Raw genomic sequence first — 16970 nt, 5'->3', positions numbered from 1 at the left:
CATGCATTTTCAGACCACGGGCTAATAATTTTTCTTAAATTACATTTTTCTTAGTCTATCGTTAGTGGATTTTTAGTTGACTTCCCTCAAGATGTCAGGAGTTGTGCTGACGCAATTGTTGGAGCCAGGTATGTCTTTTTGTTGTTGTTTGTTTGTTTGTTTGTTTGTTTGTTTGTTTTTGATCTTTAATATGTGAATCATGCAAAATGCTTTCTTCCCCCATTTTCAACTCAATCCCAGTTTGCTTGCAACTATTGCATTCTTAGTCCTAGAATCCCTTACGGTCCTAGGAGAAAGAAGGTTCCTTTTTATGCTTGGTATTCTAGTTGCTTGTAGAAGTTGATTGATCTTTGTTTCTTTCTTTTAGTGTTGAAATCTATGTCCGTATGAGCACAGACTTGCTTCCTACTCCAGCTAAATCTCACTATGTGTTCAACTTGAGGGATTTATCCAAATGCATTCAAGGTTTGTGACTTTGTGCAGTCCCTCGGCCGCAACAATATGAAAATTATAAGCTTATCACTTTAATTTTGACAGTTTGGGCATCGCCATATAAATTCTCCTTTCTGATTATAATCGTTATAATGGTGCTACTACTGACTTGAGTCAGAAAAAGATTGGTTTAGGTTTTTCTTGCGCCATGTGTTCCTGTATTGAAATTTTAAGGGGAAATAATATCTATTTATCACTTATTATCCATTTATGTGCTTATAGGCGTCCTTCAGGCAGACCCAGGGGTAATCAGGGATGGTGGACAGATATTTCGCTTGTTCTGTCACGAAGCACAAAGAGTATTCCATGATCGTCTAATTAACAAAGAAGACAAGCGTTATTTTAACACCATACTGTCCGAAATGTCACAGAAACACTTCTCCCAGGTTTGGAAATTAATAAGCGTATCAGTTCAGCTCCAGATTAAATGGTTCACTTAATTTCAGTTTCATTGTTTAATAATGAATGTCTTTTACTTGTCTTTGTTGAAAACAAATTAAAAAGTGCCCTTGTAGGAACATCCCCGCTGAATGTGTTTTTTTTTTCCCTAAAACTAATCAATGCCAGAAATGTTACTTCAAGATACATATATGTCTGGATTTATGAAAACCGTGCTAATTTCAACACAACCACCCTGACACTTTTCCAAGAAAATACACAGGCTTTTTCACAAATCAACCACAGGTAGTCTGTCAACACACAGCCTACTCACCCACCTTGCTTGTGTCTGGCTGGCTGGCTGCCAGCCCCTAAGGCTGCAGGGCATTGTTGGCCAAGGCTGTCCTGCAAAGAAAATGAGCAGTTTAACTGAGGAAAATGCCTCCCTCTGTGACCCACCCCACCCTCCAGGGGTTTGAGCCTGGCGGCCCCTCTTGGTATCAGCTGGTAGCCAGGCCCCAGGGCTGTCTTCTTCAACCCTCCTTGACGGAAGCCTCCCCCTGGCTTTTCAAGCACCGCAAAGGCCTCCCTACCGGCTATCCCTACCGGCGTGAATGTTTTGCTGCAAATTTGACACGGTTTTCATAAATTCAGACATATATACAGCAAACAACTTCCAAGTTGCAAAAAGTTATGGCCAAACTTAAAAGTGAAAGCTAAAAAAGCCGAACTCTAAAGCAGTTATTGTATTAGGTTTGTGAGCTCATTAAAAGTTTTCCGTCATAGTGTACTAGCAAGATTGGCAACTGTACGGCCATGATGCTCTTTCCCTCAAAAACTATTTCATGAAAAGTAGCTCTGGTGGCTATCACGCTCGGTTGCAAAGAGCCTTTGTTAAACTATATGACGTAACACTATTTATGTCCTTATCATAATTAGAATGTGGAACCCACGACGTTTGAGACGAATCCTATCCTGTTTGGAGATTTCATGAAAATGGGCGCAGACCCGGCTGACAGGATCTATGAAGAATTGGCTGATGTCTCAAAAGTGAAATCGCTTCTGACTGATGTAAGATCACTTTATTAGGTGCTCAATGTTTGGGATTACAATTACGACTCAAGGCTAACTTTCTGATAAACAAATAATGATAACCTGCAGAAAGATTTTAAAGGTTGGTGAATTCTGTTTTCATCAGATAAATCCTTACTTTTCTAATTCCATTTTGGAGTCGTTAAGGTAACCACTGGAAGAGAGCTGACAACACTAGCAATAGTGTTTGCAAGCTTTTCGTGTAAATAAAGTGTCAAGGCGTCAGGTCAGTCGCGAAAATTTGTACGATCTTGTTGATCTAATTTCACAATTTGCTAACTTTAAAATGATCATGAATTGTTTTGATGGGTCAAATCTCAGTTAAATTCAAAGAAGGAGGATCAGGAACTGAGTACTGCAGAGTGACTTAAGCCAATAGAAAGTCATTAGTCTGCTCTGTTTTGAGAATTTAATCCACGTTTAGCGTGGTTGCCGTTGAGAAGATCATTTAAAAAGGCACGATTAAGTGCTCGTAATAGATTCGTAATAATCTCATTTGGTGTTTTACTTAGTATCTTGATGACTACAACATGAACTCCTCCAAAGAAATGAAGCTGGTGTTCTTTATGGACGCTATAGAACACGTCTCAAGGTGAGGCACTAGAACGTACACATATGCATTTTTTTTTACAGACTTACATAACATAACATAAAGTTACGCTTTTCTTATGTTTAAAATATGCGTGTTTGGTCGATAGATATTAAAGTTAGAGTGTGGGGGTCAAGTAAACCACCATAATCAACTGAGGTATATTTCTTTTTTGTAGAATTGCTCGTATGGTTCGTCAGCCGCGTGGAAACGCATTGCTTGTTGGTGTTGGAGGAACTGGGAAACAGAGTCTTACAAGGTAATGTGTTTTGTCTTACCACAGTAATTATGATCAGTCTCACAGGTGATAAGAGGAGAGAAAATCACACGATAAGTGTACCACCATGTTATAACAACAGTCTGGATATTTTGGCAATAATTATTAGGATGATGATAGATTCAGCTTTGTAGTCAAGTAATGTTTGACATATTTTGTACTTCAGGTTGGCATGCCACATGTCTGGTTACCTCTGTTTCCAAATCGAGCTGACTCGTGGTTATGACTACTCGGCTTTCCGAGAAGATCTGAAGAAACTCTATAACTCTGCTGGAGTGGAAGGAAAAAATACTGTGTTCTTATTCACTGATACACAGGTAGATAACAGGTTGATAATGTGTTCGTATTAAATGACCTAATTTATTTAATACAGGCCCATCAATTTTAGGGATATTGCGACCCAAAACAATGTTTAGAAAAGAAAAAAACCTTGACCTGGTAAAATCAGCCATCGTATGAGAAAAGTTTTTGGATCACCCTTAAATTTGTGCCTTCAAATTGAACCCAAGGTTGAAATTAAAAAAGAAGCGCGGGGAGATAACGGTAGTAAAGGTACTATCCCATAATATTTCTTTAATATTTGTGTGCCTTTCATGTAGATCGTTGTTGAGGAATTTCTTGAAGACATCAATAACATTTTGAACTCTGGCGAGGTATGAATTATTGAATTCATAATGATACTGAAGTAAATCTGGTTGTTTTAGTCTTCAATTTTCTGCAGACAGTAATTTTACTGAAAACGAACTTTTTCACCTTATCAACTCATCTTGTTGCCATTCAACTAAGCTTGTATTCAGTTATAACTTCTTTTCGCCATCTCTGTGTTGTTTCCCTACTGCTTGGCCATCGAAAACTAAGTTTTTTGATGGGTGGTATGTCAAAGCCGATACATTGTATATCATTCTTATTTGTTCGTTAAACTGGCTCAGAAGTAACGAAAATCAAAAAGATGTCAAAACTGTTTTTGAAAAGTAATGGAACGAGTGGGTAGCAATGGTGCGATATGTTACACTGTGATTGCATACCAGGTCCCTAACTTGTTTGAACCAGAGGAATATGAGCAAGTGTTGAATGGAACTCGACCACATGCCAAGGAAGCAGGCGTTCCTGAAGGTGACAGGTGAGAAATGACTGCCACATACAAGTAACACAAACAATACGAAATACACAACACTGTCATGAGAAGGCCCTCAGTTGTTTTGGTGTTTGTCTACTTTAAGCTGTGTCAATGTTGAACAAGTAAAGTTGCAGTTAGCTTTACGTTGTAGAGACTTTAATTTTTGCTGTTGTTTTCCTTGATCTTAGGGATAGCGTGTTCAACTATTTTATCAGCCGAGTGCGTAATAACCTTCATGTAGTGCTCTGTATGAGTCCTGTTGGAGATGCCTTCCGTACTCGCTGCCGTATGTTCCCATCTCTGGTCAACTGTTGTACTATTGACTGGTTCACTGAGTGGCCAAGGTCAGTCTAGTGCAGTTTACTCGAAGAAATAAATTTACCTTAATATAAGAAAGCCACGGAAAAGTGTTTTAAGCAATGTTCATCTATAATTTGGGACTAACAGTAGTTCGTCATTAAACGCCGTTTCTTTGCAGAGAAGCGCTGTTGTCTGTTTCGAAGAACTTTTTCGAAGAAGTAGATCTGGGTGCAGGGGATGTTAAGGTAACAATATATCTGTTGTTAAACTAATTGTCTATTGGTTTGCCTTATGCTTTCTGCGTTACAATGGAGCCTGATGGTTCAGGTTTTTCTTGTCTTTTTCATTAAAGGAAAGAGTAGCTGAACTGTGTGTGGAAACCCATACAAGTGTCAGTTCCATGGCAGAAAGATTTTACGCTGAGTTGCGTCGCCGATATTATACGACACCAACAAGTTATCTGGAGCTTATAAACCTGTATCTCACCATGTTAGATGATAAAAGAAGGTACTACACCATTTCATAGCCCTTCAAAAGTGATCCGCTAATATATGATTTCTCCTTACATTGAAGAATTACTATTTCAAGCTCGTGACTAAAAGTGAAAAACAGGAAAGATTTCAATACCAATTGCATGCTACTTAAACTGATTTGATGGGGGTATTTTATTTGCTCGTAATTTCAGTCTTATTTTTCACAATTTTCCGAAACTACTCTAACAGACTGAAAGTACGTTTTTTTTTCCTATGATTGCTGTGGTATTTCCTTAGCAACATCACTTGGCATGATAGAGAACTGGTAACCAGACGTATTCAATCATGTATTTTTCAGGCAGCTGATTGGTGCGCGTGACCGCGTGAAGAATGGCTTGAAGAAGCTTCTAGAAACTAACGACTTAGTAGATAACATGCAGGTCGAATTAGTAGCTCTGGAGCCACAGTTGAAACAAAAGTCACTTGATGTGGAAAAACTCATGGATAAACTACAGACTGACCAAGATGAAGCTGATAAGGTTAGTGTGACAGACATTCTGTTTGCCTTGCCTTTAAGCTTAACCGTCTCACTGATTATGCGACTCTGTTTGCAATCCTCCGTAGGAAAAATGATGGCGGCGGTACATTGTACCAAAATACCATGCAAGCTTTATACAGCTCATAAAGTACACGGAAAGCCATATTTTTTGCGATATTTGTCCCTGTGTTAACGACATAGTGTATGCTAGGTATACTAGGTATACTTGGTTCAAAGGTTTTAGAGCTTTTTTGTACGTTTTTCTTGGGACATTGTTAAAGTTTTCGTACGCTAAAAGTTATGGGTAAATGTATCAGTTGCCATCTTTTTTTCCTACGGAGGATTGTAATGTTTGTTTTGAAAAATTGTTGACAAATAGAGCTTGTTGGTTTCTATGTTAAGTTTTGTTCCTTTGTTATTTTCCTCTGTGTTTGCCTACTACTCCAATTAATTATTGCGCACTTTGTTCGCGATAAACCTTACAATTACATTGTTTTGGTTGAAGAATTTTTAAAATAATAGGTACACGGTGCAAGTGCACGATAAAGCTGTTCTTTTTTCTCATTTACAGGTGCGAAAGGTTGTGTCAGCAGAAGAAGAAGTGGCCAAAGGAAAGGCAGACGAGACCCAGGCTATCGCGGCCGAAGCGCAGAAGGACTTGGACGAAGCTCTGCCTGCTCTTGATGCTGCTAACAAGGTGCGAGTAAAGTCCTGAAATGACGAGCAGCTAGAAAACTATTCCGACAAAAGGGATAGCAGATTATAATTTTACAACTTTAAAGCGTCAGTACACTAGTTTGAGTATTGGACGTCTGAAGTCTTATGGCTAGGGTCGAACATGTCCAGACACCCATACAAGCCCACTTATATTCATAAATTTAGAGACGATTCGTTTTGTTATCTTATTTTTAAGAAATTGTTGCTCTCTGCTCCACCTAAATCGTGTTATAATTTAGAAAGTAGTAGTAAAAGGCTTATTCCATCAACTTATTACTTATTCTGACAAATGACTTTGTCGTCCCCAGGCCCTGGACTCTTTGGACAAATCCGACATTTCTGAGTTACGTGTGTTCACCAGCCCCCCGGAACTTGTCATGACGGTTATGGAGTCTATCTGTATTCTACTTAATGCAAAGTGAGTTGAATAGTGACTTCATTAGCAGTCCGTTCAGGGCAAGGAAAATATGCTCAGGCTTGTGTACAAACTATTCAACGCTAAACCAAATGCTATTTTCATTCCTTTCTCCCTCGTTTGGTAGACCTGACTGGGCAACAGCAAAGACTATCCTGGGAGACGCCAAATTTTTGTCTAAACTCATGGAATACAACAAGGTAAAGTGCATTCTTCCTTTATTTGAAGTTCTTTGAAAAATCTATGTTTGCAAATGAAATATGTTTGGAAGCATTTGTAGATCAAATTATAGATCATTGCATTCAACAACATCAGCATGTCTTTTGGGTATTTGCAAGTAATTCTAAGTGTGCATGTGCATGTTCGAGCGTGTGTGTGTGTGTGTGGGTGGAGGGGGGGGGGTTGTGTTCCTACCATTTAGGTTTTCTGTAAGTTAACCGTTGAAGTGCCTGTATTACCATCACGATTCTGTGTTTGCTGCTTTTTTTCGAACATCTCCACAACGGCCACCTTGGGGACTGAGGAAGGGGACGTTGTAGAGAGGTGGCTGTTGTGGAGAGAAGGCCGTTAGTGGAGGTTCGACTGCACTTCTCTTTCGGAGAATTTTTCTAAATCAAGTCTTTCATTCGACTGAGTCCTTAATTAAACTTGTTATAAAGACTTTGCTATTAGTCAATGCTAGCCGTCAAATATATTGTAGCCTCTCATGCTGTCTTCGTTCTTAATTATTTCAGGACAATATTGGTGATTCGACGTTGAAAAAATTGAAAAAATACATTGATAACCCAAAGTTTACACCAGAAAATGTAGAGAAAGTTTCCAAGGTTGGTTAATTAACAGAATGTTTTGTGGCTCCACGTAAGAGTTTGTTTGTTTGTTTGTCTTATTCTAAATGGCAAGTGTTCATTTTATCTTTGTTTGTTTATTTGTTTATTTTTGCGTTGGATGAGTTCTGCAACTAGTTCTAAAAAAAAAAACGTGTAGTGTGTGTTAGTGTGCTCCAATCAATCAGAGCGAAGATCATGTCCGATCTGGTGCCCAGTAACTCACGGTATTGGTTGGGCATCTTTTCATCCGTGATCTTTTTTTCTTTTCATCGGTTACTTGTTTCTAGTACTTACTCGTTTACTGTGAGCCGTAGAGTTTGTCGTAAGTGCTTTTCGGGGGAGGGAGTGGGGGAAGGAGTTACTTGAAGCTGAATTTTTGAGAGCTAGAAAAGTTAATGTTATTGTCTTTGCTTCAGGCGTGCCGTTCCATGGTGATGTGGGTCCGTGCTATGGATTTATACGCTCGAGTTTTTCGTACTGTCGAGCCCAAGAAAAAGAGGTAAAGTATGATAATGTTACGAAGGGGAGAACTGGAGATAGCTTGGCAGAGCGGTTTAGGGCGCAGGACCCAGTTGTTCGAAGGCCGATTAGCGCAAACCCGGGGTTAAATTTTAATCCGGTATTTGTTTTTTGTTTTGTTTTGTTTTTTGTTCAAAAGCATTTTCTCCGATAATTTTCTCTATTAGTTTTAGAGCATCCAATCGTCAAATTGTAGACAAAAATAATTAAACTCAATTTGCTTTTTAAGCTTTCATATCGGAATTCACATTTCGCAGTAACCCTGGGTTTTCTTAACTCAGCTTTGAACAACCCGGTTCTAGTCTTGTAATCTGGAGGTTCCGGGTTCAAGCTCTCCACGCCCCTTCTTGCCACTACCTGGATTTGTTCTCGGTAGCCAGCTGGGTGCCACTGTCAATTTAACCACTCCTCATCCATCCATCCATCCATCCATTCGTCCGTCCGTCCGTCCATCCATCAATTGAATCATTCGTTCGTTCGTTCGTTAATTCAATCATTCATATCTGGAGACATTTACACAATATTCTGATGATATATTTTCTATCCACAGACTTGCCGCTGCCCAGGTGGAATTGGATGCAGTTATGGCAACGTTAAAAGAAAAGCAAGACAGTTTAGCTGCTGTGGAAGAGAAGGTATATACTCCAATTTCGATACATTGAAATTCTAACCTGGCTCCAAAAAGTGTTGGAATAAGATAGAAGAATTACTTCGAGGTGCCTCAGAGCCAATTGAAATGACTTTGTCTACTTGCGATTGAGCGGACAGCAAGGTAGCGGTCAAATTAGAAACGAAATTTGTTTAAGGTGAGGGGTTCTTTGCTCTATAACTACCAAGGTAATTATGCACCATTTCAAATTTCCCTTTCCACGCATATTCCGACTCCCTTGTGAATAAGTAGTGTTCATCTTTTCGTAAGCACGTAGAGTTTCGGGTCTCGCTGATTATTGACATGTTTTTACGTACAAAGATTGCAGAGCTTCAGGCAGCTTACGATAACAGCATTGCTGAGAAGGAAATGCTGACCAAGAATATTGCGCAGACTGCGGCTCGCTTGAAGAGGGCATCAAAGCTGACAACAGCTTTAGGAGATGAACAAGGACGTTGGACGGAGAACGTTGCGGTAAGATATGGCACATTTTAGTTGTCTAAAATAGTATCTTTAACAAAAACGCTTCACATTCTGGAAGTAAAGCATGAAGAGCCTAGGTTGACTCCCCAGGATGTAGCAGTTGTATATCGCAGGTTGCACCGGTTCATTTTGTAAGGTTGTGTTAACGTATGGGAACATCTGATGGTTACGATGGTATCGTTTTACTTCCTGTCCCTTACAACAACAGGCATTCGAGTTAGAGATTGGTAACGTGGTTGGTAACGTTTTCGTCGCCGCTGCTTGCGTGGCGTACTTTGGAGCGTTTACAAGTCTTTATCGTCATGAACTAGTGTCATCTTGGATTGCACGCTGTAAAGACCTGGAAATTCCTGTGTCAGATGACTTCAGTCTCATCAATGTGTTGGTCGATCCCTACGAGATAAGGCAGTGGAATGCAGATGGCCTTCCAAGAGATTCAGTAAGTTGAAATGTTTCTTTGAATTAGTATTCATCACAGGCGCTGGAGAAAATAGAGGGTCTGATAGAGTCCTTCAACTGAAATGACTGTTTGCAGCACGTCCAGTTTATGGAGGTCCAAATCCGGCGCCCTTACTGATACAACTAAACTTTTTCTTGTGGTCTATTGCTTTTAGTCGTTTACTACCTTGTTTTTGCGCACATTTTCTCCCTGGTTTTGTTGGCTTTCCCTTCCCCTGCGCCTGTTAAGTATTTGCACGCTTTTACTGTGAAGTTGCAGAACTGTTTATCATTCTATGCGTGTTTTGCCTCACTATTGCTGGGTTTGTGCAGTGCTTTTCCCTGCGCTCCCTTCAAGTTTGCACGCTTGTGTTCTTGGTTTGTTGTATTCAGTAATGTTCTTATTATACGTACATCGGGTTTGTGCAGTTCTTTTCCCTCGGCTCCCTTTAGCGGGCATGCTTATTCTTGGTTTGTAATATTTAGTAATGTTTTTGTTGTACGTTCTTTGTCTCACGAGCGTTGAATTGATATGGTAGCCTGAAAGGGTGTCTAATGCTCTAGTCGGATTACTGACGCTCAGCCTGTCACCCCTTGGGTTGGTTCTCTCGCGTTTCGTCCGCGCCTTTTTGTTTTTCCTTTAGCACTGATGTGCCTTTATCCCCGGTAATTTATCCTGTCTCACCACTCAAGGGCTGACAGCTTTTGGATATTTTATTTACGATTTCCTCTCTGTCAATTGCCTAGCCTTTCGTCTAAGTTTTAAGTGGCTAGGATTTTCTAGTTTAAATATTGGGTTTTGCTCGTGAGTATTGGCAATTGTTTTGGGTCTTAAGGCCTTATTAAACGTTCTACTGCTGGGCGCGGAGCATTTCCCACCTCTTATTCAGCGATCGTGAAAGGGACTGCCGCGAGTAGTATGTAATACTGAATGGAATTCATTGCCACTCTCAAGCCATTCGCTTTGTCTCGTGTACAATCTCATATGAAGTTACAGAGGCTGCTAGCTCAGTAATGTTGCGTATATACTACCAAGACACTCTTCGCATTGTTTAAACTGAACGGAACTGTAATGTTAATGCCTTTAATGTTACGTTTCTTGCAGGTGTCCATTGAGAACGCCATTTTGGTGACCCGAGGTCGTCGTTGGCCTTTGATGATTGATCCACAAGATCAGGTCAGACTGCTTAGAAATTTTCTTGACAAAAATATACACACAATTATTAAAAATACAGCATATTGTTAACGAACATTGGTATAATAACTTAATCAGGTTTCGAGCCATTAGAAGGTTAGTTGACGAAACAGTTTCCTCAGAAATACTATCTGCAATCATTGTTTTTGTTTTCTTCTGTTAAAACATTCAGGCCAATCGTTGGATCCGAGCAAAAGAAGCAAAGAATGGTCTGAAAGTGATCAAGTTGACTGACCAGAACTTCCTGCGCACTCTTGAGAACTGTATTCGCATTGGTATGCCTGTGTTACTGGAGGAAGTCGGCGAGACCCTGGACCCCGCTCTAGAACCTATCCTGTTGAAACAGACTTTCGTACAGGTAGGAGTTACGAGGATCAATACTCCGTTTATAAAGAACACTACAAGCTTTCCAGGGATCAGTCATACTTTATAATAACTCATGCTTAGTTTTCAAAAGTCATTAACCTGTTTAAATGTATTACTGCAAGTATCAGTACAGCTTTCCAAGGATCAACTTCAATTTTAACGTGGCATAAAACAGTTTCCAGCACTTTCCAAGACTTAGTTCTTAAATGGTCAATATAACCACTCTTTATTAGCTGATGCTACAATCATGGTATCAAAAAACTGCCCAATCATTGATGAAGTCAGTGTTATCATTCTTATGACAGAATAGGTCACCATAGCAACAGAATGACCTGCCTAAAGCATCGGAAAGTGCTGGAAACTGTTTTGTGCCACCCTAAGGTGTATTATTAGATTCTACGTACCCTATGGAGAAATGTCCACAACTTTCAACTTGTCAGCGTACACTTTAGTTTCATGCTCGTTAGCTCAAAGGATCTATCTTACTAAGTACGAATGAGAGCCGTTTGCGTTCAAGAGAACTAGACTGTCAGAAACATATCCATGTCGCCCCTTACGTGGAATCAGTTTCCTCGTCCATCCCGGCCAGATCTCTTTCTGTTCCACGATGCTTCATTATCCAGTCAAAAAGAGTAGGTATTCCGTTTCTCGGGATCAATTCTTGATTTATTTCTTAAGAGTCAATAATCATCTTTCCGGTTAATTCTTGGTTTTCAGGGATTATTATTCACGTTGTAAACACGATTGTAGTTTTTCCGTATCACATAGAGCGGTTTTCAATTGAGTGTCGTAAAACCAAAACTAAAACTAATTACTTACCAATTAGACTTCAGCTAGAGCGGTTTTCAATTGAGTGTCGAAAGTAATTAGACAATTACTTTGGTTTTGGTTTTGGTTCTACTTCGGTCTGAGATTGGCTGAGTAGTCTAATTGGTAAGTAATTGGTTTGGTTTTGGTTTTACGACTCTCAATTGAAAACCGCTCTAATCTCAAACTGCAGTAAAACCAAAACCAAAGTAATTGTCTAATTACTTTCGACACTCAACTTAAAACTGCTCTATTTACAGAATTGTTAATCATGGTCTTTTCTCTTGCAGGGTGGTCGACTATTGATCCGTCTTGGCGACAGTGATATCGATTATGACAAGAACTTCAAGTATGTCTTCCCCTCAGTTATTATGTGGGAGATTGTTACTGCTGAGTATTATGGTGGTTTAGTTAATCGCACGTAGTTTATGTTATGCTATGTGCAATATAATTTGAACTTAAACCACATTAAGTCCTGAAAACAGGAAAAAAGAAACTTGTCGAAGAATAATATGGCTTATTTTCTGAAAGTGAGGTCACGATGGCTTAGCCAATATCACTGTTTTTGCTTGTTTGTGCCCCAAGATTCAGTTGAGGTCCTTAAACGAAAAGGTCGAGCTCAATATCCAGCCATCCTGACCGAATAGACTTAGTCAATAAAAGATGGCGTATGGCATACAGGCCACTATTTTTCTAGCGAGACACAGTATGTAATAGCTCGCTCGGGTAGCCGATCACAATGCAGATAAGGTTCATCTTTTCCGCTTGCAGAACTAGTCATAAATATATAATGGCATGCATTTATAACTTTGCGGTCTCCTTCTCCTTGGAGGTTCTACATGACAACTAAACTGGCGAACCCTCACTATCTGCCAGAAGTATGCATCAAAGTAACTATCATCAACTTCACTGTCACCAAGTCAGGCCTGGAGGATCAGCTGCTCAGGTATAATGGCGTCATCACTCTGATTAATGATTGCTTGTTTGTTTGTTTCTATCATCGCATTGTGTAACGGTGGAAAAAAAAAATTATATATAGATAGATAGATAGATAGATAGATAGATAGATAGATAGATAGATAGATATAGATATAGATATAGATATAGATATAGATATAGATATATCTAGTTTGAGCACTCTGGTAATGACTTAAATACTACCACATGTGTAGTATTTGGGGCGGCTTTTTAAGCTTAGCCTCCATCCTAGTCTTCAGCACTGCACTGATGAGGCCCAGAAGGCCGAAACAGTACTGTCTGCAGTTAGATATAGCTCGCTGGCATACAAAGCTCTGCTTTCTGTCCAGTTTGAGCACTCTACTAGGATGAGTTGTTACTCTTGCAATTGCGCATGCTCACTAGCTCGCTAGTTTGAGCACTCTGGTAATGACTTAAATACTACCACATGTGTAGTATTTGGGGCGGCTTTTTAAGCTTAGCCTCCATCCTAGTCTTCAGCACTGCACTGATGAGGCCCAGAAGGCCGAAACAGTACTGTCTGCAGTTAGTTATATATATATATAGATATAGATATAGATATAGATATAGATATAGATATAGATATAGATATAGATATAGATATAGATATAGATATAGATATAGATATAGATATAGATATAGATATAGATATAGATATAGATATAGATATAGATATAGATATAGATATAGATATAGATATGACCTATATTTACCCTCGGCAGTGTTATAGCACAAGTGCTAGTGGGGCCGAGCAAACAATTGAAACAAATAACTCAAATTGAACATAACATTGTTAAGAATCCCAATTGGCCGGCGGCAAGCCAGTTGGCTATTTTCAAGCATGGCCGAGGATTTGAACTCGGGGCTGCCGAGAAACAAATCCAGGTATTGGTCAGAGCGGTTCTCGAACCCGGGACCGCTGCATTGCGAGTCCGACACGCTGACCACTCGGCCACGCTGCCTCCTGTGGACTGGAAACTTGGTTGCACAATTGCCTCTGGGAGTTGAAAGTGGCATTAAACAAAAAAATTCATCAATGTCACGTTACAAATAATGCAGGGCTTTATCTCGATTGTAAAGACAAGAGTTCATTGGCTGTTAAGAAGGCTAAGATGTCATCTTGTTCTCTAACTGATCCCAGACATCCAAGCGTGCTTAACTAGTGCCTAGAGCTTCTTCTTTCAATACTCATCTCAACTGTAATTAGGTGATAATTTCATCTTTACTTAATTTCAGTTTTTAGCGTGCATTTGTTGATGTTTGAGTTGTTTTGTTTTCAAAACAAAGTTTTTTGAAACATAATATTACTTCGAAAAATATTACTATACTGCCGAAAGAGGCAAAGGAATGCAAATGCTAACTGTTTTTTTTTTTATCTGTACAGTGATGTTGTTCGTCTTGAAAGGCCAGATCTGGAAGATCAGAGAAATCAGCTTATTGTACGAATAAACTCCGATAAAAACCAGTTGAAGGCCATCGAGGACAGAATTCTTAAACTGTTATTCCACTCGGAAGGAAACATACTAGACGATGAAGTGCTTATTAACACTCTAAACGAGTCAAAGGTAAGGCCCCATGACCGTCTTAAATGAAGCTTTTACTGTCAGCTCTGATTTGAGATTCTGTAACACTCCTTACTCTTTTTACCCAGGTCACCTCAGGAGTGATAAGTACTCGGTTGAAAGAGGCTGAAATGACTGAGGAGAAGATAACAGCCGCTCGTGAGAAGTACCGTCCAGTGGCCACACGCGGCTCTGTGATGTACTTTGTTGTGGCCAGCATGGCTGAGGTGGACACTATGTACCAGTACTCCCTCAAATACTTTAAACAGGTAATGATGTATTGACAACTAACTATAAGAGCTCTGACATCTCCATCCTTTTAAATATCTACATCGAAAATCTAACAAAGAAGTTGTTACTTTTCCATCGCGAAATAGATAGAGAATTGCTTTAACTGACAGTAGCATAACTCGTAACATAAGCATGATGAGTATGTCTTCTGAAGTCTCAAATGACGTCCACTCAGGGCTCGAAATTAACTTTTTCGTTCGGGAGCCAGTTGGCGACTAACGGAAAAATTTTGGTCGCCAACTTATTTTGTATATAACTTACACAAGAACTCGATTTTATACGTTACTTTGCATGCAAGAAAAGTCACAATTGAAGAGCGAAAACAATTAGAAACAACACAAGTAACACTTAGTTATAAAGCTACCGTTGTTCTCAGGTGATATGTCTCTGCTCCGAAGGTGATGGTTGTCTCCACAGTCATTTTAAATGAAGCGAAGTATAAAACGTTTTAAGTGCGTGGTTTTCATTGTGAGACAAACACGGGTCCTTGCGTATTTTCCCTTTGCTACTTCTTCGAAATGGCGTTCATTATTTTGTACTTGCTTGCCTCGACGCCTTTCACTCACGTAAATCTGCAACTGATTGGTATCTGCCGCCATTTTCGCGGCAAATGAAAAGCACATGGCGTTGAAGTGCGCCTGCGATGCCACTTTCAGAAGAAGCCGCTGAAACAATATGGCGCGCCGTGAACGCAGGATCGACCTGTTGAAATACATTCAATTTTTTCGATTATCGTGTACTATTCAGACATTATTTTACTGGGGACGGAAAGGTGAGTTGTATACTAGCTACCATATCCGATTGATTTCCTAATATAAAGATTTAAAAACAAAAGTTGTGTCGTGGTTTTCTTTAGTTATCGGACAAAACGCGAGTCGCCAGCTGGCGACCAGTTCTGAAAATTTAGTCGCCAGTGCTCAATTTTTGGTTGCATTGGCGACCAGTGAGTCGCAATTTCGAGCCCTGCCACTAGTGCTGAAAGAAGATTTACGTAGTTCATACCATATTGCGAGTCCATTGTGTGATGTCACCTCAGTGTTGATTATATTATGTCATGAATAATCAGTTGTGTTTTCCTTCAGTTATTCAACACTTGTATCGAGAACAGCGAAAAGACAGATGACTTGGACAAGAGGCTTCAAATACTTCTCACTAACTGTACCAACTCTGTTTACACGAACGTAGCTCGGTAAGTGCTTTGTTGTTGTTGTTGTTGTTCGTTACACAAAACACAAGATTAGAAGAAAGCACGTCACCAAAAACGATCAGATAAGCGGTCTACTTTTGTTTTCTTGCGACATTACTTACCTGGTTACTCTGCGGTTACGCGCACATACCGCCATTCTTCTTCTAGCTAGGAAGTTAGTAGATTGGTCGTCGACCTGTGTGGTAAGTTGGCGCCTCGTATGCAGTTATGGTCATGACGCTCCTGGTATGGTCTCCATTCTGGTAACTAAGGTCGCTTGTAAGTTAAAAGCGTGTTTACTGGTTTTACTTATTTCAGAGGCCTATTTGAAAAGGACAAGCTGGTGTTCTCGTTCATGCTGTGTGGTGAGATCATGCGTCAAAGAGACGAAATCTCAGACGCGGAATGGAACTTTTTCCTGAGAGGAAGTGGAAGCTTGGACAAGGTGAGACACACTCGTAAAAGACACATGGCACACGTGGCAGGGAGACACGCCCAGTACAGACGCACGAAGGATAAACTTGATAGGGATAAACATGCTCGGTCGGATCACTCACGATAGACACGCATAAGAAACATGCAAAAAGGATACACATGACTAGAATAACTGCTTAGCGGATAAGCGTGAGGGGAACATGCAAATACGTATAACACTGCTTTCGCACGATGGGTATTAAGAAGGATGTTAACAAAATTAAAGTACTACTGTTACGTTCATAACAGGAACGCCCACCGAAGCCAGACATTCCTTGGCTAGCAGAACACACCTGGAATACTTGTTGCGACTTGGAGGTACGTTTATAGTTTCATTTTGGGCGCTTCAAGACATATTAAGAGTACAAGAAACCAAACGATAAAGGGTAAAATTTTGAAGATAAATGTTTGAAACCAGTAACAAGGGCGTGGACGATCTGAGCTTCAAACGTGCACCTGGCGTTTTCAACTTTCTCTCAGACTTGTTTTAAAAGTTTGCCAAAATCGTATTGCAATTTAGACGTAACAAAATGAATTACCTTCTCTGTTTCGTTTCATCGGGCAGTGGACCCGTTGGTTGTTCTACACAACAAGGTCAGGTTTGCCTCGTGCATCATCGTCAGGCCTGTCCTAAACGGTGGCATTTCTCCGCAGGTGGTGGCCATCTGTTCCGTATTCGAACTCTGTTTTATAATACCTGTTGCTGTGTTTAGTTTTGACATTATTCTTTTGTTTGGAATTTTTAGGATTCCCTCCCAGCTTTTAGTGACTTAAAGCAGGAAATAGTCAGCAAACCTGTTGTTGTGA

General features: G+C 40.0%; 1 protein-coding gene across 2 annotated transcripts in view; it reads left to right on the top strand.

The window, feature by feature from the left end:
* LOC110045185 (dynein axonemal heavy chain 6-like) overlaps positions 1-16970 on the top strand; it is a 103321-nt gene that overhangs the window by 69132 nt on the left and 17219 nt on the right. For both annotated transcript variants that reach the window (XM_089275940.1, XM_089275941.1), the window contains 31 exons: positions 55-128; positions 368-465; positions 715-878; positions 1810-1941; positions 2475-2554; positions 2730-2810; positions 2995-3145; positions 3428-3481; positions 3857-3948; positions 4134-4289; positions 4424-4490; positions 4598-4752; positions 5077-5257; positions 5828-5953; positions 6282-6391; positions 6516-6588; positions 7123-7212; positions 7632-7714; positions 8285-8369; positions 8705-8857; positions 9075-9305; positions 10410-10481; positions 10672-10857; positions 11963-12021; positions 12505-12618; positions 14035-14215; positions 14302-14481; positions 15586-15692; positions 16008-16134; positions 16413-16481; positions 16910-16970. The exon at positions 16910-16970 is cut by the window's right edge and continues 17 nt beyond it. In XM_089275940.1, coding sequence (XP_089132066.1) covers positions 55-128; positions 368-465; positions 715-878; positions 1810-1941; positions 2475-2554; positions 2730-2810; positions 2995-3145; positions 3428-3481; positions 3857-3948; positions 4134-4289; positions 4424-4490; positions 4598-4752; positions 5077-5257; positions 5828-5953; positions 6282-6391; positions 6516-6588; positions 7123-7212; positions 7632-7714; positions 8285-8369; positions 8705-8857; positions 9075-9305; positions 10410-10481; positions 10672-10857; positions 11963-12021; positions 12505-12618; positions 14035-14215; positions 14302-14481; positions 15586-15692; positions 16008-16134; positions 16413-16481; positions 16910-16970 — 3592 coding nt within the window. The remainder of the gene's footprint in view (positions 1-54; positions 129-367; positions 466-714; positions 879-1809; positions 1942-2474; positions 2555-2729; positions 2811-2994; positions 3146-3427; positions 3482-3856; positions 3949-4133; positions 4290-4423; positions 4491-4597; positions 4753-5076; positions 5258-5827; positions 5954-6281; positions 6392-6515; positions 6589-7122; positions 7213-7631; positions 7715-8284; positions 8370-8704; positions 8858-9074; positions 9306-10409; positions 10482-10671; positions 10858-11962; positions 12022-12504; positions 12619-14034; positions 14216-14301; positions 14482-15585; positions 15693-16007; positions 16135-16412; positions 16482-16909) is intronic.

The sequence above is a fragment of the Orbicella faveolata genome, unplaced genomic scaffold (assembly GCF_042242905.1).
Source record: "Orbicella faveolata isolate gen_17 unplaced genomic scaffold, um_ofav_v1 contig_4, whole genome shotgun sequence".
In the NCBI taxonomy this organism is placed as follows: Eukaryota; Metazoa; Cnidaria; class Anthozoa; order Scleractinia; family Merulinidae; genus Orbicella; species Orbicella faveolata.
The sequence above is the reverse complement of the archived record's forward strand: the minus strand, read 5'-3'. Positions and strand labels throughout refer to the sequence as shown.